We start from the raw sequence: 22734 nt of genomic DNA on the forward strand, positions 1-22734 counted from the left end.
CAGGATACGGCTCAGAGTATTATCCATAGCCCTTGAGGAGGAACTAAAGGTCCTTGACTATGCTTAATGACTAAACTATGATTATTTGGTCTCCTTTGACTGTTTTCCTTTGCTTCTGCATTTTCTTACTTCTCTGATTAAACTTATTCTTTGGCTAAAGTTTTTCCACAGACAAAAGGCAGGCGGAGGACATGGCGGGGAAGGACCAAGGAGTCCTGCTCCATTTCAATCAGGCATTTTACATTTAGTCATTTAGGGCATTGGGGGTGGGGGTGGGTGAAATCTCATTATAACTTTCATTTCTTGGATCACTAATGGGGCTAAAACACTCTCTCATGGTTTTGGTGTCTTTGTCAAATGATAACTGAGGTCTGTTGCCCATTTTCTACAGTTGTGTCTTTTTCTTGTTGATTAGCAGCTGCTCTTTATATATCGTGGACAGGAGCCCTTGGCTACATGAGTAGTTTACCTCTGCCACCCTGGGGCTGAATTTTTCACCCACTTCATTGTGTCTTGCAGGGAATGGGGCTCTAGTCTCTGACAGTGCAGCAGCTGGTGGCTTCCAGCTGGACTCAGCCAAAGGGAGGCTCCCCAGGGAGCAGGATCGAGAGTCTGGGGTACTCACCCCCCCACTGCCCCTCCCTTGGGCTGCACCTCAGCCACGCTCTGTCCTTCTTGGGGGCCCTGCCTACACCTGCAGCCTAGGGTCCACCACCTGCTCCCCGAGGCCCCTGAGCCCAGGGCGGTAACACCTTCCTTGTGGGTTTCTCCTAACCCTTCCCACCACTTCTTTGGGAGCCCTTTCCCCAAACGCTCTTTCATTACCCCTCTGGATGTGCTCACTGCTCCTGCCGGGACCTTGACCACTATCCTGCTGGAAGTGTGTCCTGCGGCTGCTGCACCAAAGGACCACAGACAGGGCTGAGACGGCAGCCTTATCCTCCTGGTGCCAGAATCCCAAGTCAAGGCGTCTGTGGGGCCGGGCTCCTTCCAAAGGCTCGAGGGGAGGATGGGTCGTGGCTACATCCATCCAACCTCCACCTCTGTCAGCACATGGTCGTCTTCTGGTCATTCTCCCTCTGCATGACTGTGTCCACACTTGTCATCTTTACACGGACACGAGTCACATTGGGTCGGGCCTACCCTGTGACCTCACGTTAACCGACTAAATCTGCAAAGACCCTGCCTCTAAGCAGGGTCCCATTCTGAGGTCCCGGGTTAGAACTTCAACCTATCCCCGGGGTGGGGCACATCCAACTCTTAACACTGCTGGAATTTATCTTTGGATTTGATGCAAGGTCAAGGTCAAGGTTCATTCTTGTCCTTATGAGCATCCAGACGACCCAGCACCATGTATGAAAAAGGCTGCCTTTCACCCCATTTCTCTGCAGAGCCATCTTCACCCTCAGAAGTGCCCGTACGTGGACTCGAGGGTCTGTTTCTTGCTCTTTCGGTTCATTTCTTTTTCAGCTTCACACAGATTACACGCTGGCTTCATCACTAAAGCTCATAATGAGAACAGGAGTCTGGGAAAGCAAATCCCACCAAGTTGACCTTCAGGAGAGTCCCGGCTATTTTTAACTCTCGGCATTTTCATACATCTTGGAATCAGCTGGCGAAGTCCCATGAGACATATACCCTATTGCAATTTTGATTGGGAGCCTATTGTTCTTAGGAAAAGAATTGACATTTTTATAGTATTGAGGCTTCTAATCCAAGTACACGGTGTATGAATGTATCTAGTTTATCTTAATTTCTCAATACTAGCTTAAGAGTTTACTGTGCAGAAGCCTTGCACCATTTTTGCATTGGATTTGTTCCTAGCTAATTGATTTTTTTCACTGAATTGTAAATAAAGTTTCTCTAAATTTCATTTTCTAAGTTTGCAGTGCTCACGTATAGAAACAGTTCATTTTCTTGTATAGATCCTGTGGCCAATCGCCCTTCTAAACTCACTAACGAATCTGAACAAGTTACCTGCAGGTTACCTGGACATCCTCCACACGTGGTCATGTCACCTAGGACCATCTCAGGTTGGTCACTTCCTTGCAAATCCTTCTGCCTTCCCTTCTTAGAAGCTTCTGATGCTTCACCAAGAGAGAGGTCAGTTGCCCTAGTATTTTGTAAACCCCTTAATCAGATGAGGAAGCTCCCTTTAATTTCTAGAACGGTATGAGTTTTTGCCACGAATAGTTGTTGACTTTCATCCAGTGCCTTTCCTGCAGCTAATACCATGATCAGAGGATTTTCCCTCCGCTCTATTATGTGATGGAATCCATGGATTGATTCACAATCCCTAAACCAACCTTGCAGTTCTGGAAGGAACCCTACAGGTTGTAACGTACCTTCCTTTCCACAGATGGCTGGATTCGTTGTATAATGTTTACCTGGGCTCCTGAACCTACATTCATGGGTGAGTGTGACGTTCAATTTTTCCTTTCTCGTAATGTCCCTGCCCGCTTTTGACACCAAGGTGTGGCACTGCGATATCAAAGGAGGGACTCTACCTGGGGCACAGTCGGCTGCACAAGGCCACCGCTTCAGTGGGGGACGAGGGAGGGAGATGGGAGACCCCACACGAGCATCTTCAAAGGGTCTTGCAGCCAAGAAACGGGCCGGCAGTCAGCAGGCAGGCAGTGTCGTCACTGCCCCTTCAAAGGTGAGGAACCTGAGGCTTGGAGAGCTAAGGACACAGCCCTGGGGGGTGGGGGGGGGCAGTGTCTGCACTCACGCTGCTCTGCTCTGTGCCCCACGGCCCCGGGGGTCCCTGTGCAGCACGAGGGAGTCAAACTCAGTCAGGCTCCAGCAGGGGAGTCGAGATGGGGCACATCCCGGCTCCCGCTCGCAGCACCCCCATTCCCGCTGTGCCTGGCTCTGCCCAGATGGCCCACTCCAGGGGAAGCGCCCGGCAGCACGGCCCAGGCCGTGTCACGGAGCCACCCCTGTCCCCCAAGCCAGGGTGGTCAGTCAGCCCCCCGGTGAGGCAGGGCATCCGGTGCTGCCACTCCCCCGGGGCCACCCCCCGAGTCCCAGGGCCCCACGACCAAGCCACACAAACGCTTGGGTGGCCGTCAGAAGGGAGACCTCAGGGCTGCCCAGGGCTGCCAGGTCAGCAAGCGGCTCTGTGACTTGATCATCGGTGGGAACACGAGGACCCTGGAAGCCTGCCCAGGCGGACACACCCGCTGTTCTTGGAAACAGCATGACTGCACCACGGACAGGCAGGGGGGCTGCGGACAAGGGCAAAGTGGCCATTGTTGGCCGCAGGCTCAACAAATAGAAGGTAATTGTGGTCAATGGGAGGGGGCTGGTGACAGCCCGCCACGTGGCCAGGAACCTCTCCCAGCAGGAGACAAAAGGGCCACCACCACGGGCTCTGGACACCTGTCCGAGGTGCCGCCGGCCATCCCTCAGCCCCCCTGACTCGCCATGAACCTCCTGCTGCTGGCTGTGGGGCTGACCCTGCTCCGCTGCCCCCAGGCCCTGCACTGGGGGCCCCAGGACCCCAACTTCAACGAGACTCTGGTAGCCAGCCGCGGACGTCGGGCGTGGGATGGAGCGGCGGCTGGGGGCAGCGGCCGCAGGCACAGGGCCAGCCGGCACCAGCGCCCGCCCCCCCCCTCTGCTCCCCAGGTCAGCGGCGAATGGTTCTTGGCAAGGCTGGCCTCCAACCAACCCAAACTCCTGAAGGAGGACGAGGACGCACGGCTGCTCATCCACCGCATCCAGGTGACCCCCAGGGCCCTGCAGCTCCACCTGCGCAGGAAGTAAGTCTGGGGCAGGTGCGGGCGGGGCGGAGCCCAGGTGAGTCGCGCGACCCTGTCCCCCGCCCCCCTCACAGCCTGCTTCCCGGGCTCAGAGGTGATGTGGGGCGGGACGAGGGGCTCGCTGCCTGGAGACGGACACGAGAGTCCAAGGTCCAGGGTGGCCGGGCTCCCCCCAGTCCCCCCGAGGGGCTGCACGGAGAAGGCCGAGCCCTGCCTTCCAGACCCCGGCTTCCCAGGCGACCTGTCACCCCCTCCCAGGGTAAATGGTGCATGTGTCCCGATTACGATGACGGCAAATAAAACGAAAAGGAAATTTCAGTACCTGCTGGAGAGTAAGTATAGACCCGCCATCCTCCAGCCCCATCCGCCCGGCCCCACTCCACCTCCAGTTCGGGGCCGAGTGTGGCCAGGAGCCCAGCTGCCAGGACGCCCACCTTGAGACGGCGTCCCCGGGCCGGGCGCGGCACCCCCCTGGCACCGGCAGCAGTGGCGGGCACGCGTGGGCGGAGGCGTCCGGGAAGGGCCCGAGGCCCACACCCGGTCCTGCCCAGCCCGGGGCCCGGCTGGTCCTCAGGAGCGAGTCATCAAGCCCTGTGACGGGACCAGAGGGGTCCCAGGGTCTGGTTCTTGCCCCGCCTCCCATCCTGACCCCCGGGGTCACAGATGCCGCCCAGAACAGGGTCTTCCTGGGAAAAGCGGACCCCAAGAGCTACATCATCCTCTGCAACCATCGCGAGGGACGTGAGAAGGAGGTGGTGGCAGTGAGCCTCCTCAGTAAGTGCCCAGAAACCCCCGCCTGCCCGTGCCCACACGTGGACCACCTGCCACCCGCAAGGGCAGAGCCAGCCCCTCCCCCCGCCCCCTCCGGGGACACCCAGTGCCCTGCGGGTCCCAGTCCCCAGGGAGGACACTGGGCCACAGCCAGCAAGACACAGGTCGGACCCCGGCCACCTCGAGGCCGTTTGGAGGTGATGTGACACCCTCAGACGTTCCTGGGGCCCCAGCCCTTTATCCCAACGTGGAGTAAACAAAGGACAGGGGACAGCGATGACCAGGACCCAGAGAAGAGGCCTGCCCCCACCCGAACGCTGGTCCTGTCCCCATAGCCACGCCCACATCCCGAGAGGGCAGCCTCCCAGCCCCCAGAACCCCACCGCCCGTTATCCCAAATGACCAGCAAGAGAGATGGCCCCTGTCACTCTGCCCCCAGGCCGGACACCTGAGGCAAGCCCGGACGCCCTGCTCATGTTTACCGACTACTGCAGAAACCACGGGATCCACACGACCAACATCATTAACGTGACCAGAACTGGTGGGTGCCCACCCCTGCCCCAGCCTCGGGGGGCGGAGGGCACAGCCCGGACCTCCACTCAGCTCGCCACAGATCCCTGCCTCTGCGCCTGACAACAGGGAGGCTGCGGGCCCAGGTGGGTGACCTCTGACCCTGCGGACACTGCAGCAGGGGGGCCCCTGGGGGTAGGGGTCGGCAGCAGGTGCTGCTCAGCACACGCGGGGCCTTGACGTCTCGGAGACTCAGGATGCAGTGCTGGGGGGCGTGGGAGGGACCCAAGGTGGGGACGCCCATCGGGCTGACCCAGGCTGACACGGGCAGGGCCAGCGGGGGGCAGAGGGGCCTGTGGACACACTCGGGGTGGGCCTGTAGGTGGAGGGCTGTGGGGGGCAGACCTTGGGGGTCCAGGGCCCGGCACGCGGCTGCCTGTGACAAAAGCCCCTCCCCATCACCTCCTCTGTCCCTCAACAGACACCCCCAGGCCGTGACCCGGGGGAGGGCCCGGGGCAGTGGGGAGCCAGCTGCCCTGGCTCTCAAAACAGTGCCCCGCCCCTCCCGCAGATCTGCCCCGGCCATCCCACACCCCTGAGCCTGCCGCACCCCCTCTTGTTCACAGGGGTGTCTCCCAGGCACCGAAGGACCGGAAGATCTCGGTTAACCCAAGGAGCCCTTCAGCTGCCCCACCCCCTAGGAGCAGCCTCTGCCCTCCTGGAGGCCTGTCCTGCTGTGTCCAATAAACGATTGCCCCGGACCCAGTGTGCTCTGGGGGGCCTCAGCCCGAACACAAGCCCGGCCGGTGCCAGCATGGTGACCGGGAGCTGCCCACTGACACCCCATCCCAGGCCAAGGCTGCTGGGGACGGGGGATGGGGACCCTCCTGGCGACACCAAGATGGCCTTGGACTCACGTCCACGGGGTTTGGAGAAGCTGCTAGGGGTTCACCGGGACGCCGTTCAGAGCGCAAAGCTGGGAGATGGCGCAGGGAGGGGGCGAGGCCAGGCCCCACGGCCACCCTGGTCCCCTCAGGCTCGGGGCTGCGGGCAGTGGCAGCCCCAGGGCTCACCCTGTGGTGGTGCAGTGGGGTGAGACCCCGGCAGTGGGGTCTCCGGGCAGAGAGCACAGCTCCGGTGGGTCAGCTGGCAGAGCGCCTACAGCTTAGGGGCCCCTTCAGATCACACCCTGGTCTCCCCTAAATGACAGTGGCTGAGGCCCTGGGGGCGGACACGGTGGCTGGGCAGGCAGCAGAGGACGTGTCTTACCCTCCTCGAGCCGCCAGAGCCTGGTGGGTACCCCCTGAGGCCCCCTCCGATTCACACAGTGCCCAGCCAGGGCTCCCACCTGGGGCCAGGGCCCAGGAGGCCCACCTGAGTCCCCCATCAGCCAGGGCCCCCTCCACTGGACCCCAGCCTCAGGGAAGCTCCCTGCCCCACAGCCGGTGAGCCCCTTTGCTCCCCCAAGGGCTGTACCCCTGGCCACTGCCGCCCCAGGCCAGGGGGCTCTCTCCGGTGGCCAAGAGTCCCCCGAGGCCATATCTTGGGCCAGGCTCGGCCGTGTAGCACCAAGGCTTGCATCGGCCCAGGACGAGGGAGAGCTGGCTGCAGGGTCCCTCAGTCAGAGGAAGGGACCGCCCACCTCCACAGCTGGGACCAGGCCACACCCCAGCACCCAGGCAGTGTTGCCCCCACCCTCTCTGCCTGCCCTCGCCCTGGGCTCCCCCAGGCGCCCCGCCCCCTCCACCCGAAGCCCGTGTCCCGACCCACGTCCGCTCCCCTTACCTCCTGCACGCCCTCAGCCTCGGGCAGCACCCACCCCCGGTCCACCCCACGGACGCCCTGGGTCCCAGTGGTCCGGGTCATGGTCTGCGGGTCTCCTCGCTCACTCCCACTTCCCCTCAGCACAAGCCACTCTCACCCCTGAGCCGCCGGCCCCCGCCCCCCTACTCTGGGAAAGGCCTAGCACCTCTTGCCTCCAGCTCCGATTCCACCCCCAGCACACTGGGGTGTGGGGGGCCTTTAGGATAAGGGAGGAGGGACCCCATCCCATCACCAGAGCTAAGCCGGCTCCGAAGGTGGTTTCAGAAATCCTGGATCCCAGACACAACTGCAGTGGCGGGGGGTTCTTGCTGAGCCCCGGGGTGTCCCGTCTACTCCCCACCCACCGTCTCCTGCGAAGCAGCAGAAATTACAGGAGTGGCTGAAGCACACCACTCGGCAGCTTCTCATCCAACCCCTGGGGGCACGGCCCACCCGCTTCACGGATGGCCGGGCAGGGGGCTCGGGAGCACCCGCCTTCCCGCCCGGCCCAGCGCTGGAGGGGAGCCCTTCCTTCACTCCGCTGCCAGCGCCTACCACGGCCAGGCCCCCAGCACCCTGGGGCACACATCACAGGCGGGGGTATCAGCCGGCCAACCCCCAGCCCCTGGCACAGCTGAGCCCGCCCACCAGGCTTGGGAAAGTCAAGTGCATTTGGAAAGAGCCCAAGGGGCCATTTGAGCGAAGCCAGGCCTGCCGGGATCCCAAGGGGCTCACCCCGCCATGTGCGCACAAAACACACACGGGCGCACGCACACACACACACACACACACACACGCTCAGACGGGCCAGGCCAAAGGCATCTGGGGCAGAGGTCACAGCCTGCTTTGGGCATCCCAAATATAAAAGGACATGCTGGTGGCAGGGGTGGGGGACAGCCTTCTAAGCCTGGTCTTTGTCCTTTGAGGCTCCGTGATACTCTGATGGGGACGGAGGGGTGAGTGCTGGGCCCTGACACCACGGAGGAAGAAGCACCCCTCCGGGACCCCCTCCGAGGACAGAGCTCCCACACCCTCCCACTCAGGCCCTGAAACCGCACCAGAGACGTGCCTGGGGGCACTGTTAGCCCTGGAACCCCTCCCCCATTTGTAAAGCAAAAGCCGCTAAGGCGCCCGTGGGTTTAAAGGAGAGAAGAAGACTGGGGAATGGGAAGCCGCGTCCTCCAAAGGACCCTGGGGAGTCAGGCTGCGGCTGTGATGTTGCTGGACTCGTCCCCCGGAGCCGCCCTCCACGAGGGGCGGGGACGCTGCAGACCCCAACACTCCTCCCAAGTGTCCTTCTGCGCTGCTTAGAACCCCTTCCACTACCCCACCCCGGGCACCGGGTTCAGGAGCCGCCTGCCCCAGCAGAGGCCGTGTGCCCGGTAGGTATCCTGACCCCTGGCCCCTCACAGACGGAGGAGCTGCATTCTGAATAAGCTGCCCCCCGCCCCGATTTACAAGCCCCCGTGCAGCACAGGCACTGCACCCCTGGGGTTACCGGGGGGCAGCCTGGACAGGGGCTTCCCAGCCACCTGGCATCTGGGCTGCGTGGACCCACTTGGCCGGCTTGGCTGCATGTGACCGCAGGAAGCGCCAGGACAGGACAGCGGCCCAGCTCGGCCCCGCAAAAAGCCCAAGGGCGTTCTCCAGGGTCCAACGCTCCTCCTCCTTGCTGAAGGGTCTGCGTCCTGGTGGCCACTGTGCCATCACCTGGCCTCCGACGTCCATCCCAAACCCAGGAACAGGGCACTTTCGGGACAGTCCCCGAGCAGGCCCAGAGCAGGCTGGGGGGCAAGGGCTCATTGAGGAACGATACCCTGGGAGGACCCACCCAGAGAAACCCCAGCACCGGGAAACAAACCCACCACTGGCTGCCCCAGGCAGCTTCGCGGCCACTGAGGTCAGCCTGGGACAAGCCCTGAAGCTTCTGAGCGAGGTGTCCCCTCCACCTGCCACCCCGCACTTCACCAACAGCTTTCCTTTTTGGGTTAGGATCCCAAGCGTTCCAAATGAATTTGAGTGCATCCAACCTCCACGCTTACGAGGATAAAATGCAATTTCTAAGGGGTGTAATGGGATTGTTTTCTGCGCCGAGAAGGCAGCACACAGCATCCATCCGTTCAGCGAAACCTCCTGGCCTGACTCTCCAGAAGGCAAACGCAGGAACCGGGAACGTCAGCTCGACCCCATCAGCAGAGACGGGGGAAATTCACATTATCCAGAAGCTTCTCTCCCACCGTTCCTCAGAAGCAGAGACAGCCACGTCCCTGGGGCTCGGGGAGGACCCAGAACCCACGCTCCTTAGAACCGGCACCACCGAGGGCAGCCCCTGCAGGAAGGGCTGGCCGGGCCCTGGACAAACCAGACACCAACTCTGGCCTCGCTGGGTGCTCCCTCCCCTGGCACCCAGGCCCCATCCAATGGCAGGGGCTTTGGAGTGCACGGGAGCCCAGGCCCCCCTTGCCATGGCTCTGCACATGCCACCCTCTCCAGCCCCATAAGCAGCAGGTGGGGCGCTGACCCGCTGGCCCACGAGTGGACACTGTGGGCGCCAGGGCCTCCCTGGGCAGCTGCCTCTGCAGGGTCAGCAGCTCCGAGGGCACCAGCTGCCTGCGTCGAGGGGCTGGGGGCCACCTGCAAGTCCCAGAGGGGCAGAGACGGCCGGACAGGGCGGGCGAGGGAAGGGGACCACCTCCGTCTGCACCCCTTCCGACCACCAGCCCCGAAGCTCATTTCTGCCGAGACCCCTTTGGAGGAGAATCAGGATTCACATCCCCGGGACCTCCCTGGACCCCATGCCTCCATCCTGTGGCTCAGCTTCCCTCGCCCTGTCCCCCAGCACTTGGCCAGAACAGTGTCCCCTTCTCCTCTGGAAGAGTCAAAAAGATTCCAGAAGATTCTGGAAAAAGGAGGAGGGACTCATGGTGGGCCCTGGAAGGCAACCAGGTACAGCACCCACAGGTGACACTGGCTCCCGGCCACGGCGTGAGCTGCAGCTCTGACCCCCGCACAGGAAGGCCAGACCAAGGCCCCCCCCCTCCCCAACGTCAGGTACGACCCTGAAGAAAATGATGAAGCCAGGTGGGCCTGGGCATGGCTGCCCTGGGGGACCTTGTCATGCCATGGGCACCCTGCTGTGCCCAGGTGGCAGGCTGTGGCACCCGCTGGGGGATGACGAGGTGTCCTGGGTTTCAAGAGACCAAAGGCGGGGCTGGAGGAAGACTGAGCCTGTTTCTGGCTCTTTCAGGCCTGTAGAGTCCAGCTTCCAGGGCAGGTGGGGCCTGTCCTTTGCCCAGGTGTCCCCGTGTGCGGGGGAGCACACACGGGGGGGCACAGTGAGGGCAGGCTGGTTGGGTGAGGGTCTCAGGAGGGCTGAGACCTGAAGTAAGGGCACCATTTCTCTCACTCAGTGGGCACCTGGGTGGCAGACGGACAGGATGGGCCTGGCCTCGCCAAGAGGTGGTCACAGCCTGGCGGTGGGCAAGGCCCTGGGACCGTGCCCTCCAGACCCCTGAGGATGAGCAGTGGCCAGCCCCTCCCAGGTGGGCAGGGAGGCCCTTGGCTGTGCCAGGCTCCAGGTCAGGACCCGTGACCAGAGGCCGTGTGAGGCTCCTGGGCAGCACTGAGCACCTTGGCCACAACAGCGATGGGTAGTGACCCAAGGTGGCCTCGAAGTTCAAGGAGCAAGACAGGCAGCAGGGAGGGCAGGAGGCGGCAGGGTAAGCGGAAGAGAAAGGCAGGGCTCAGGGGCAGGTGGACGGCGGTGCTGGACAGAGCAGCTGGTCACCTCCCAGCTCAGCCAGCGGACAATCACCAAGGCACAGCCACAGACACTGCCCAGCAACAATGCCCGGGGCTGAGGAGTTGGTGGACCTGGGAGAGGGTGCAGCCTGAGGGTGTCTGGGGTCCTGCCGAGCCCCACGTCCCCCTCTGTGCAAGCAGCACCCACTGTCCAACTTCCGGGAGCCCCTGGGGGTGGGGGGAGGAGAGCAGGTCACCTCGAGAGCTGGGGGTGTTATGCTGAAACCCCCTCACGCCCCAAAACAAGCCTGTAGTCACCACCGTGCTGACTTTCTAAATCCATCCCTGAACACCCAACTGCAGCCAACAGGAGTAATTTGGTTCGAAAAGGGCCAGAGCAGGGGAGGGGTGGAAAGCAAGCTGTTCCCGGGACCCCCAGCTCCTCTTCACTCCAGCAGCCGCGACAGCCCAGCCCCCACCAGGCCCGGGCGGCAGCCCTTTCTTCTCCCCACCTCGGAGGGGGATCAGCTTTCCCTGCACTCCCCCAGGCAGCGAGGGAGGTCTGGCCCCAGACGGCCGCCCGTCCCGTGTGGCGTCCGGAGCGGTGCCGTCTGATGCAGCTTCGTGTGCGTGGTCCCAGGGCCTGCGGGACCGGACCCAGGACCCTGGCACAGGTACAGGGTTGAAGGCTGCTCTCCTCCCACGATGGGGCAGGCGCTGCTCATCCACCCCTGCTCCGGCCCCGCCAGCCTGCCTGGGCCGCTGGACCCTTCTCAACACCAGCTCCGAGCACCCCCCCGCTTCACGGGCTGGAGGCAGCGCAAGTGAGCCCTCCTGCCACCCGGGGTGGGGTCCTGCCCCTCGCCTTCTAAAGGGCTAAGTGGGGAGTTTAAGGGTCAGGGTGGGTCCATCCACCCGCTGGGGGTCTCGGTCAGGCTTCTGAACAAGCTGAGCCCCAGCTCCCAGGCCTCCCTCCCAGGGTGCTGGGGTGAAGATGCCCACGGCTCCAGAAAGGGACAAGCAGGGATCAGGGTGGGCTGAGCCCCTGACCAGCTTGGGTCAGAGACTGGCACCGCCCTCGCTGTGGCTGAAAGGTGATGGGATTCAGGCAGGGTCACTCCTCACAGGAAGCCAGCGCCTCCCCGATCCTTGGGGACGGGAGCAGCCGTGGGTCCAGACGCAAAAGCCAAGCGACCTCTGCCCCACGCCCCCCAACGGGCCCTGCACTGGGAGCACAAAGGCCACCACCTCGAAGGCAGAGGTGGTTCCTTTCCCACCCTGGTCCGGAAAGAGGCCTCCCCAATGGACCTCTGTGGGGCCCCTCAGACCAGCCTCACAGGCGCAGGGAGTTGGGTCCCATGCCTGCCTCTTGGGGAGCAGACCAAGGACACAATTCTCCGTCTGTGGACCCCTCTCCTCCCTAGCCCCAGGGCCGGGATATTTAGGGATCCCACAGGCCAGGAACAAATCCCCAGGCAGGGGTGCCTGCACTTTGAACAGAAGCGGTGCCATCTGCCCAGTGAATCGCGTTAATTACACGAAAGCTACACAAGTTTTGCTTCCTCCAGAAAAACTGCTTTTCCTCTTTAATATTCAGCCTCTGCTCCTCACAGCCCCACCAGCCTCGCTGGAATTAGAGCACAGCTGCAGCCCAAACCCAAAATATAACGCCCAAGCGTGCCCCGCGGCCTGGCACGACCCGGCCCTCAGTAAGCGAAAAAGTCGGGGAAGATGCTGTCTACCTCGTCCCGCAGGGCCGAGCTGGGGCAGCTCACGTCTGAGCTCCATGGCTCCAGGGGCCCGTCTGGGGGATCCTGGGAGCCGGGCTCATGGTCGCCCAGGAAGCTGGGCTCTGCCCTGTCCAGCGGGCTGCTCCTGGCGGGGACCCGAGAAGGGTCACTACTGCCTCTGCCCTCCAGGGACCCTGGAAGCAGACGGGACACGTCAGCAGAGCAGGCAGGTACCCCAGGGCACGCAGAGTGGACACAGCATGCAGAAGGGGCCCCCCCCCGCCCATCTGTCCCACCCAACCAGGAAGCCCTCTGCTCATCCTTGAGGTGGGAGCAGAGGACCCCTGACCAGGTGGGTGGGCCCACTCCCGCCGGCCCAGCTCGAGACCCAGGAGCGCCAGAACCAGGAAGGGGCTCCCCCACCCCGTGACGCCAAATCCTGCAGAGACGGGACTCATCGCACATCCAGACGCCTCTGTGGGGACAAGGTCTCGGGAGAAGGCTCTGAAACTGACGCGCAGCCGTACACAAGCAACCCCGTGTTGCCGTGCACTCACGCTCACAGGTAACTCCCCCCCAACACGCACACACACCACTTGTCATTCCCACCGGTGGTCCCCAAAACCGCCAGCAGAGAAGGAAACGGGAGCTCAGAGACAGACGCTGGGACCTTAGTGTCACACAGCAAGCTGGACCCCATCCCATCTCCCCAACAGTCCCAGCTGCCCGCCCAGCCCGCAACAGGACCAACCCAGACCCCAAAGCCCGTCCCGGGTTAGGGGAGAAGGTGGCACAGGCCGAGCGTCCCCCACTCACCCAGCCACCAGTCAGGACTCGCAGTCAACAGAAAGGACGACCCGTCTTCGGCGTCACATCCCGACACAGACCTGGATCCAACAAGCACACCCTCACCCTGAGTCACCCCACGTGGACCCCACGCCTTGCACCTCGAGAGAAGAGCGTGGGCCCTGAAAGGCAGCTTTGGGTTCAGAGACAGATGGGGTGCTCCCCCCACCCCGGCCGGACCCTGAGCCCACCCTCCTGCCTGCCCGGAGCCAGCCCAGGCCGCTGTTGCTTCCTCTCCAGCCCCAGCAGCTCCCGGCCCACGCCCCAGCTGGTAGAGCTCGCAAAACACAAACTCACTTACTGTCAACCAAAACAGACGACCGTTAAGGAGACAACAGCGTTTCCAGCAACACGTTAGAAAGCCCCATGGCAGCGTCCGGCTGCTCCAGGACTGGGCCAGCAGCCTGGGCCATCCAGGCAGACACCGAGGATGTGGGGAGCAGAAACTTCCCAGGCAGTGGGGTCCAGCCAGAGCTCGGGCAGGGCTGGGAGGAGGCGTGTAGCGGGTCATGCACACACCACTGGGCCACCCACCTGGCATCCAGCGTTATGGCCTTGTCAGTCCCTTGAGCTGGGGACCCAGCCTGGCCCAAGCAGCTCTGAGACTCTTCGCTCACCAGCGGCGAGGGTGGCTGCCGCGAGCGGGGAGACCACAGCGGGGGCGGCCTCAGCGCCTTGGAGGGACTCAGGCCTGGAGACCGGGGGACCAGGCTGGGCGGCTCTGTGAGGGAGGCGAGGCGTGGGTCAGCCTTCCCCACCTGGAGAGCAGCCCTCCCCTGAAGACCCGAGTCCCTGCCCACTCTGTCCTGCATCGGGAACACGTGAGTTTCAGGAGCAAAAAGCCAGCAAGTAATCAGGAGAAGACAGATGCCCGGAGGTGAGGCACCTGACACCTGGGGCCAGGGAGGCTTCCTGGTGGAGATGCCAACTCGGCCTCAGCTCAACCATGGGGAACTCAGACCTGGGGACCCTCGTGCTACTACCTCTCCCTCCATCTCCATGATTCCTGACCAAGGACTCCACCCTCAGACCACCGTGCTGTATGATCCCTGCACCCTCACACCCTGAGCTTGAGTCCCGACCTTCTTTGGGGGGCCCAGCTCTGCTGCCGGCCCTGGCGACAGCAAGACCCCTCCCCGCCTTGATGGGCACACCAGGGGAGGGGGAAGGCACAGTCTCGCCTCCCGTGGCACTCGGGGACCGGCAGCCACGGTCCAAGCAGTGACCAACAGCCGTGGCAGGCATCCAGCATGAGAGGAGCACAGTCGTCACGCTGCCTTGTGGGCCTCGTCGGGGGCGGCACGACGGGAGGACGAGGACCCGCTCACGCTCCCCAGGCAGGGCCGGCAGCCCACCCAGCACTGCGGCCGCCCCCACGGGGGCCTTACCGTCGTCCACACCCGCAGCGGCACAGCTCGGGGAGGCCCACTGCCTGAACCATGCAAAGACAGAAGGAGAGACCTGTGAACGGTCTGTACACACCATGCCCGGGAGTCCCCGGGCCCCCCAGGGACACTAACATGGTCACGCTGGACGTTCCCACGCCGGGGTCCGGGGCACCTGCTGGGGTCTGACTCGCCAGGGCCAGCTGCAACACGTCCTTCTGCCGCGTGTGCCACGTCTCCTTCGAAGAAGCAAGAATCAAAACGGGAAATAAACACAAAAAACGCAACAGAGACCATCAACCGGAAAACCCACCAAAAAAAGCAGGCTGTGCTCCATCACTGACCACCCTGCCTAGGGTCCCAGAGGTCCTCCCTGAGTGCAGACCATGTCCTCAAGACTGGGGGGTGGGGCAGGGAGGGAGGCTGAAGGCCATGCCCGCCCGGGGACCTCACAGCAATGGGCCTTTTACCCATACCGGCCTGGGCACCATGGGCAAGAGTACAAGGAACGTAAATGGAGGCCACAGCTTGTCCCCGGGGCTCCCGGAGGAGGTGCGGTGCACAAACGCAGGCGTGTCTGCCAGAAATGCAGCAGCCCTGGCAGTGCAGGGCGGAGGGCAGAGGGAAGCCAGGCAGCCGGGTGGTCAGAGCTGCCCGGGGGGTGGGGGGGGATGCCCATGGCTCCTCCCCAGAGGGCTGACCGGGCTGCTGCAGGACAACTCACAGCCTGCTTCTCCCAGCCAGGCACCAGGGCGCTGGCGAGCTGGAGGAACTGCACCGACATCTCCAGGACCGAGGCCATGTCCTCCAGCCGGCCGTCGAACTGGGGCAGCAGGGCCCGCAGGCGCTCACAGCTCAAGGAGATCCGCTTCCTGCCTCCAGGGAAGTGACCACCGACCATGGGGCAGTCTGGCCTTGACCGGGAAAAAGCACTGCAGCCACCAGAACCCCCTGAGCCCTTCAGGGATCGTGTCAGGACACACACGGGCCCAGGGCCCTGGACCCCAAGCTGCAGGCTATCCAGGTGTTTGCCGCGGGCTACAGCCAAGCCTGCACCGTCACTGCCTGGGGGTGTCGGCTGCACATGCACAACCTCGAGATGCCCAGGACTTCAGCTCAAAGAAAGGGCTGCAACGGTGGCCCCTGGGCCCCCCACCCCCAAGAGCATATGTTATATTCACCTCAGGGATGTAGTTAAGCGTTCCCTTACCAGGCAGACGGCACGAGCCTGTCCCAGCCACCTGAAACCAGCTCGCTGGCACAAACCTGACCTCCTCTGACCCCCGCCCCCACTGCGCGGCCCCCCACCTGCGCTCCCTCTCGCTGAGCACGTTCCGCGAGAGGCAGGAGACTGGACCCTTCGCCACCGCAGGGGCCTTGGCCTGGCCTGAACCCTGGCCGAGATCCTCGCAGCATAACTGGGTAGCAAACAGGAAAGGGCCGCTGCCGAGAAAAGACAAGAGCGCCGGGCTCCGGGATCCCAGAAAACGCCCCCGGAGCCCCGAGGCGGTGATGGACATCCTGGGAGGCGGGTGTAGGACAAGGCCTGGGTCGCCCAGGAACACGGCCCTGGGCCCTACCTCTTGGCACCCCTCCCTCTTTCCCCGCAAGGGCCGGGGGTCGGGGTTCTGCCCCAGGTGGGCCATGCTGGGTGGGGACGGGGACTCGGTGCATATGAATTGGATAGAAGCGCCAGGTCTAGACACCCCGAGCACCCCCGGGCAGGGGCGTTCCAGCTGACCCCCTCCGGTGCCCCCCCCCAATTCTCACCTGCACCCCTCGGAGCCGGAGACTCCGGGAAGCCCAGCGTCTGACGCAGGACGCCTGGACGCCATGGGCACGCCGCTCGAGCCGGAGGAGAGAGCAACAACACGCCCGGGCCCCCACGTGCGCCGCGCCCCGCCCCGCGCATGCCGTCCTGGAGCCCCTCCCCCTCACGTGCACTCTGCCCACCCCCACGTGCTTCCCTCCCAGGCAGCACCTGGCCCGCCCCCCACCCCCCACCCCCCACCCCGGGCGCGCCCCGCCTCCCGCACATGCGCTCTGCCCCGCCTTTTACCCACGTGCAGTGAAGCTCCTCTCGCCGAGACGTTGCCAGAAAGCAGCCGCGCCTGGGGTAGGTGCTCAAAGTAGGTGGTCCTCTTCCACCCCTTCCGGGTGGTCGGCCCAGCTCCCGCTCAGTGGGGTCTCCCCTCACCTACCCACCGCGGGCGCCCCCAGGTGCCAGCCCCGAGCTGGGCGCTACCCTCAAGGGTCTCACGACTGGGGGGCCAAGTAGACGACGAATCTGTGGAGGGAGGGGCAGGAGGGTGTCCTCAGGGCGAGGTGGTTTTCAGGACCGAGCTGGGCAGCGTCCCAAGCAGGAAACAACACGAGCCCAGGCAGTTCCCTGGGCTGGCACGTGAGCGAGGTGGGCAGGTAGGATCCCCTCTGTGGCAGGAGGAATTGGTCTTACCTGAGAGCAGAGGGGCCGGGGAGCTACAGGTGTGGGAGGAGAAGGTTTCAGGATTAGTGTGGCCCGCGGGGGACATTGAGGCCCAGGTAGGGGAGCTAAGATGGGAGCGGGGAGGCCGGTCAGCCAAGATCTACGGGACTCCGGCTGGTTAAGGATGGGCAGAGGGGCCCCACCTGCCTCTGAGGGCCTGCAGATCCAAGGTTCACTTGTGCCCGTCCCCCAAATGGCATCCTCTTCCAGGGTATGCTCTGCCTAAGCCAGTGCCACCGCCCACTCAGGAGCCAGGAGGCATGCAGATGCCTCGCAGCCCTGTCTCCGATCCCACGCACCCTCTCTGTGCCTTCCCTGGCACCCGGGCTTGCCTGAAGGCTGGCTGGCCTTCCTGCCTCTCCCAGCCCTGCCCTCTGCCTGCCCCCTGCCTGCCCCAGGCCCGGACCTTCATTCTCGGGGCTGAGCCTTCGCTCCTCCTCTTCCTCCCCGCCCCCCCTCCAGCTGCAGACTCACTCCGCGAAGCCCCTGTCTCCAGCAGGTTCTGGGCAGGGGGCTCCCAAAAAACCTCACTCTGCCCGCTTTTAGTGCTCAGTGTGAGTGGTTCCAGATCTGTGCTCACCTCGCCGGATCTCCAGGGGCCGTCCCAGTGCTGGACATGAAGCCCACCGGGGCTTTGTTGGAGGAGTGACGGAAGGAAGGGAGGGAGGAAGGGGAAAGTGGAGACTGGTCGTTTTTCAGGGAGGTGGACCTTTAAGGGGAGGGGAGAGTACTAAAGCTCTATTTCAGTCGGGAGGACTTAAGAGCAGTGCTGTGGGCTGCCGTGGGCGTGGGGGGCAGTTGCTGGGGGAGTTCACGGGGAGGCGAGGCAAGAGGGAGCTGGGGCAGGTGTCACTGCGGTGGTCGAAGTGCGCCCCAGGTGCTGGGCCTGGGATGGAGCCAGGTGACAGAGCAGAGCCCCTGCCCCCGGGGAAGCAGGAAACCTGTCTCCAACCGAGGAGGGGCTCAGGGCTGCGGGTGGGCATCCTGGGGTGGGGCTTTGGGCGGCGGGAGCACCCAGAGATGGGCGAAGTGCAGCCGTGGGAGGTCCTGCCATTTGAGGGCTTGGGCCCACGTCTCCACTCTGCTCAGCCCCGAGTCCTGAAGGCGGCATGGGGGAGGGGCCGGCCAGCCCAGGCTGGGGCCGCAGGTCAGATGCTGGGGGACTGGCGGGGGCAGTAACGTGGGGCACATGGAGTCAGGCCATGCAGGAGAGGCGGCAGGACCCCAGGAGGCCGGGCCTGGGATAAAGGGAGGGCTGGGCAGGGGACAGAAGTCGCGTCGCGATCGAGGGTGACGCTGTGAGGATGGGTGGGCCTGAGGTCAGGTTGGGGAGCAAGGAGGCCAGGGCCCGTGTGCCAGGCCAGCACTCCCGACAGAAGGGGGCGCTGCGGGGCCCCTGCTGCCCAGTCCTGCTCAGCCCACAGCCTGGCTTCTGTGTTGAGTCCAAGAAAGGCTGGGGATGGCCGGTTCTGCCAGCACGTACGGCCCGGCATTTACAGGAGGTGTGAGAAGCCCGGCTCCTTGCCCTGGGAGGGTCCCCAGTGCCCAAGAGAGGGCAGTGCCAGAGCAGACCCCGCAGAGCATGTTGGCCCGGGTGTCCAGGGGCACAGTGGGGAGCTTTGGCGGAGCGATCCCATCTGCCGGCTGCCTTGCTGGGGCAGGTGGACTGGAAGCCGGGGTCTGGGGCTCTCTCACCTTCCTGCTCCTGGTTGGGGAGGGACGGACACGCCGTTGTTCTGGGCTTGGCTCCTCCGTGGTAGAGAGGGGCCAAGTTTTGGTTTCCCTGAAGCTCTCAGGAATGTTACTGGGCTTGCCAGAGTTTCCCGTCACTGACAGCATGCCAGTCATCTCGTTGACCAGCCAGAGGGCACCTCCAAGGGGCCCACAAGATGGACACACCCTAGCAGGAGTCCTGGGGGAGGGCAGAGACCTGCTGGGGGCCAGGGGTGGGTGGCACTCTTGCAGCAGCACCCTTCTCTCAGGAGGAAGTAGGCAAAGTCCCCAAGATGTAAGACTGCTGCTGAGCCTGAGGACAAGCTGCACTCCTTCTGGGGACTTGGGGGCAAGCCATGCCTTTGCCAAGTTCCCCCCCACACACACACACACAAAGTATCTGTGATCAGCTTGCTGTTTTCTGGAAGTAAACAGGGATGGGACTTGAGACTCGCTGCAGATGTCAGGACCACGAAGTACATGCCATGCACCCTCCAAATCGGCTGGCCCAGCTCTGCCCTGACAGCCCCCACACTGACCACCCCGCGGTGGGTGGCTGGATTGGTGCCCCAGGCCGTGAGATGAGCTTCGCGGGTGATGCTGGCTCAGCTCCGCCCCCCCCCACCCCGCCTGACGCCGCAGTCCCTCGCCCTTCTTTGGGAGACGCCTCCCTTCCCTCTCTGTCTATTCCTCTGTGTTTCCGCCACGCTTATGGTTCACTGAGGGTCAGGCCAGCACTGGGGACAGAACAGAGGGTTCTGCCTGCGGGGGCGGGGGGCAGCTGAGCCAGGGTGGCAGTGTGAGCGTGTGGGGCCCTCCAGCGGATCCCCCTGCTTCCTGGATGACTTCCTTTGGGTCGTGGGGTTGCAGCAGGCTGCGGGCCCTCCTCTGCCTGTTTGCCAGGTGCTCCGTGTGGGGCTGGGGCGAGAGCAGAGCAGGGCGGCCGCGCGCGGCAGAGGTGCCGGCGGCGGCAGGTGGCAGCGTGCAGTCACTCCCGCCTCCAGGGGTCCGACCGCCCTTCCCTCTCCGGGCCCAGCGGCCTCCCAGGTGTGCCGCGAGGACGGACAGACGGGGTCTGGGTGCAGGTCTCTGCAGGAGTGACAGGTGCCGTGGGGGGATGGGGGCGGGGCAGGTGCTGATCGGCCGCCCATCCCAGCGGCTCAGAGCGAGGGCAGGATCGAGCAGCGCAGGCGCCATCGCCGATGCTCGCGCTTTAAACAGGAAGCGCCCAGAGGCCCCCAGCCCTCTCGGAGCCCCTCCCACCATGCACCCCTGCCCCCGGGGGCGCTCTTGGGGTTTTCTAGCCTTTAAAGAGCCTCTGTCCTGTTTCCCGGGATTACGGGGGCGCCGAGCGTCGCGATGGAGGCGGGTCCCCGGGGTGGGATGCGGGCGGACCCCCACCCCGTCCCCAGCCTGGTTCCCGACGCGGCCGGCAGGGGGCGCGCCCGCACAGGCGCCGGAACCGACCCTGGAACAGGCTCTTTTTTTCCCACCCCCACCGTAGCCAGAGAAAAGTGTTTCAGGGCAAAGCGGGGGAAGAAGTCGCCAAGCGCTCCCTGACTCGTTTGTTCCTCGGCTCCAAGTCGCAGCCGCCGCCAGCCCAATGCCGCTCCCGGACGGGGCGCGCAGCCCGGGGGGTGTTTACAGGGGGGCGCGCGGCGGGGGCCACACCAACCGGACCTTCGTGTTCGACGACGGCCGATGCGCAGCCAGGTACGGTCTGCAGTGCCCTCCCCCACGTGGAGGGACCCCGGACGGGGCTCGTGCCACCCCAGGGCCCCTCATCCTGAAATCCCCACTTCCCAGGACTACCTGCCCCCCAGGACCCTGGAGCGTGGGGAGCGTGGGGAACAGGGGTGCCCTTCAGAACCCGGTCGCAGTGAGGGGAGCACTTACTCAGATGACCAGCAGGTGGCCGGAGTGTGGCCATTCTTACATGGCGGGGCTGTGAGCATCTCCCAGGCACCACGAGGCGCAGACCCTGCGGGCAGGAAGCTGGAGTGCCCTACGTGCCAGAGGGGCCAGGTGCTGTGCTGGCCTCCCAGCCTGCTCTCTGGTCAAGCCTGGGGGAGGAGCCCGTGGGGGTGGCAGCACTGTACCCAGCGAGACACAGGGGCCAGGGTTCCCCAGGTAGAAGTGGGTTTTCAAGGGCAACTTCTCCTAAGAAGACCCTTGTTTTGGGGTGTGGGGTGCAGGTGGGCTGTCAGATGAAGGGCAGGAGTCCTGGGTTCTAGACGCTTGGTGATTTTCGGCTGGTCACTTGTCTTTCAGGGTCCCTGTTTATTTATCTGTGTGAGGAGAGAATTAACTGACGGGCTTTCAGGTGGCCTGGGAGCCGACCTTCCCTGTGCCGTGTCCCATGATGCCACGAAGCTCCTGCCTGTCCAGGTGACTGGCACAGAGGGCACCGTGCTGGTGGGCGTCCCAGGAAGGGCAGAGCGGTGACAATCCCGATGGGGGTTTGCCCCAGGGCCCCGTCCTCGGGGCCCTCTCCCCACCCCACCAGCCCCAGAGGACAGGCACACACGTCTGCCCCTCACCCTGCGCCAGGAGCCAGACTCCAGGTCACCCACAGCCGCTGCCCTGTGTGACCCTCCCTGGCTGGGCAGAACCTTGGACTCTGGGTCCCGCTCGGTCAGCTGTTCTAAGGCCAGAGAAGGGGTGGATGCCGGGGTTCAAGGCCAGGTGCTACGGCTGTTTCCTTGTGGGACTTGGCTTCCCAGCTTGTCAAGTGGGTGGCGGAGCGAATGGTCTTTAAGGGCCGTTTGTGGTGAGGGACCAGGATCAAGAGGGGACGCTTCCAGCCACACGTCAAGGGTCAGGGTGGTCCCTCTGCAGGGACAGCACCGGCCTGGCACCCGTGGGGTCCTGGGGGCACAGCTTGGGGTGAGAGGCAGGGACCCTGAGAGCAGGCTGTGCAGGTGGTGTCCTTGGGAAGTGGAGTTCACCCCGTGAGGTGGGCACAGCCTGGACCTCCCTCAGGCTGCCCTGAGGGATCAACCAGGTGGCATCTGTCAGGCACAGAATAAGTGACCAGAGAGGGGTCTTGTGACATGATCTGGCTGCCCCTCTGCCCATCTCCCTGCTCGGACAGGTGTCACCCATCTTTCTGGCGACCCATGTCCAGTTCCCCTGCCCCACTTGACTGCCTGCTGCAGGCGAGGTAGGGGCTTGGTCCCCAGACTCCTCCGCGTCCGCCGGGACAGTGTTCCTCTCCCCCCGGTCGGAGCTGACCTCTGTCCCCGCAGTGATTCGCTGTCATGCTTCAGACACATCTGGAGTGGCTGCCGGGGCCAAGGGTATGTCAGGCAGGCTGGGTAGAGACCCCCCGACCAGGAAGGTCAGGCAGGGTAGAGATCCACCCCCCCACCCCACCCAGAGCAGGGGAGACTGGCTGAGAGGGAAGCCTGGCTGGGGTGGGGTGGGGCAGCGGAGGCCAAGACTGGCAGCTCAGGGAGGTGGGCTTTAGCTCGGAGAGGGAAGACCCCTTGTAGGCGGGTGAGGATCCGGGTTGGGAGAGCTCGAGGGGCGGGTTCCTGCACCAGGCTTCACAGCAGGGTCAGCCCTGGAAACCAGAGTCCTAGCTTTGCGCCTTCCCACTGGAACCTCCTGGTCCCCCAACAGCCCTGCCTACCCAGGGCCAGCATGGGACCCTCTGGGCCCCAACGGTGGAAGGCGCAGATCCAGGGCTGGCATCCCGCCAGGTTGCATGTCTGGCTGGAGGTCACGGCCAGCCCTCCCGGCCCATATTAGGGAGCGGTGCCTGCAAGGCAGCAGGAAGTGGCCCAGGCTCCGTGGGAAAAGGTTCACAAGGCCCGAGGTACACGCCAGTCCTGTCCAGCAGGAGGGACAGCTTCCTGGTCTGGAGGCTGGAGGGAACTTGGGGGTCTGCCTTCGGCCCAGCGTGGCTACGGTCACAGCTCGGGAGGACAGAGGTGAGTGAGCAGGGGATGGGGTGGGGGTACCTGCTCGGAGCTCGGCTT

General features: G+C 64.1%; 3 protein-coding genes across 7 annotated transcripts in view; 2 read left to right on the forward strand and 1 right to left on the reverse strand.

The window, feature by feature from the left end:
- Positions 1 to 3402: 3402 nt before the first annotated feature.
- LOC118897261 (uterocalin-like) lies at positions 3403 to 5750 on the forward strand. Of its 2 annotated transcripts, none has more exons than XM_036856301.1 (6): positions 3403 to 3525; positions 3634 to 3767; positions 4026 to 4099; positions 4431 to 4541; positions 4978 to 5194; positions 5675 to 5750. In XM_036856301.1, exons 1-5 carry the CDS (start codon positions 3430 to 3432, stop codon positions 5169 to 5171), a joined length of 609 nt encoding a protein of 202 aa, XP_036712196.1. In that variant the 5' UTR covers positions 3403 to 3429; the 3' UTR covers positions 5172 to 5194; positions 5675 to 5750. The 2 variants fall into 2 exon arrangements, with proteins under 2 accessions (XP_036712196.1, XP_036712197.1); XM_036856302.1 differs by having other exon boundaries at positions 5620 to 5738.
- A 6442-nt stretch (positions 5751 to 12192) lies between these two features.
- On the reverse strand, positions 12193 to 16444 carry SOHLH1 (spermatogenesis and oogenesis specific basic helix-loop-helix 1). Of its 2 annotated transcripts, none has more exons than XM_036856365.1 (8): positions 16324 to 16444; positions 15862 to 15996; positions 15278 to 15425; positions 14689 to 14792; positions 14557 to 14600; positions 13703 to 13889; positions 13139 to 13209; positions 12193 to 12516 (listed from the first exon to the last, which is right to left on the reverse strand). In XM_036856365.1, the coding sequence occupies exons 1-8, from the start codon at positions 16386 to 16388 to the stop codon at positions 12299 to 12301; spliced, it is 972 nt and encodes a 323-aa protein (XP_036712260.1). In that variant the 5' UTR covers positions 16389 to 16444; the 3' UTR covers positions 12193 to 12298. The 2 variants fall into 2 exon arrangements, with proteins under 2 accessions (XP_036712260.1, XP_036712259.1); XM_036856364.1 differs by having other exon boundaries at positions 15278 to 15467.
- Positions 16445 to 20354: 3910 nt separating this feature from the next.
- The window catches only part of KCNT1 (potassium sodium-activated channel subfamily T member 1), a 67214-nt gene continuing 64834 nt past the window's right edge, over positions 20355 to 22734 (forward strand). The window contains exon 1 of one of the 3 annotated variants that reach the window (XM_036855435.1): positions 20355 to 20464. In XM_036855435.1, coding sequence (XP_036711330.1) covers positions 20355 to 20464 — 110 coding nt within the window. Of the gene's footprint in view, positions 20465 to 21068; positions 21140 to 22734 lie in introns of those variants that run through there. The other 2 variants (XM_036855439.1, XM_036855438.1) reach the window with 2 other exon arrangements.

The sequence above is a fragment of the Balaenoptera musculus genome, chromosome 6 (assembly GCF_009873245.2).
Source record: "Balaenoptera musculus isolate JJ_BM4_2016_0621 chromosome 6, mBalMus1.pri.v3, whole genome shotgun sequence".
In the NCBI taxonomy this organism is placed as follows: domain Eukaryota; kingdom Metazoa; phylum Chordata; class Mammalia; order Artiodactyla; family Balaenopteridae; genus Balaenoptera; species Balaenoptera musculus.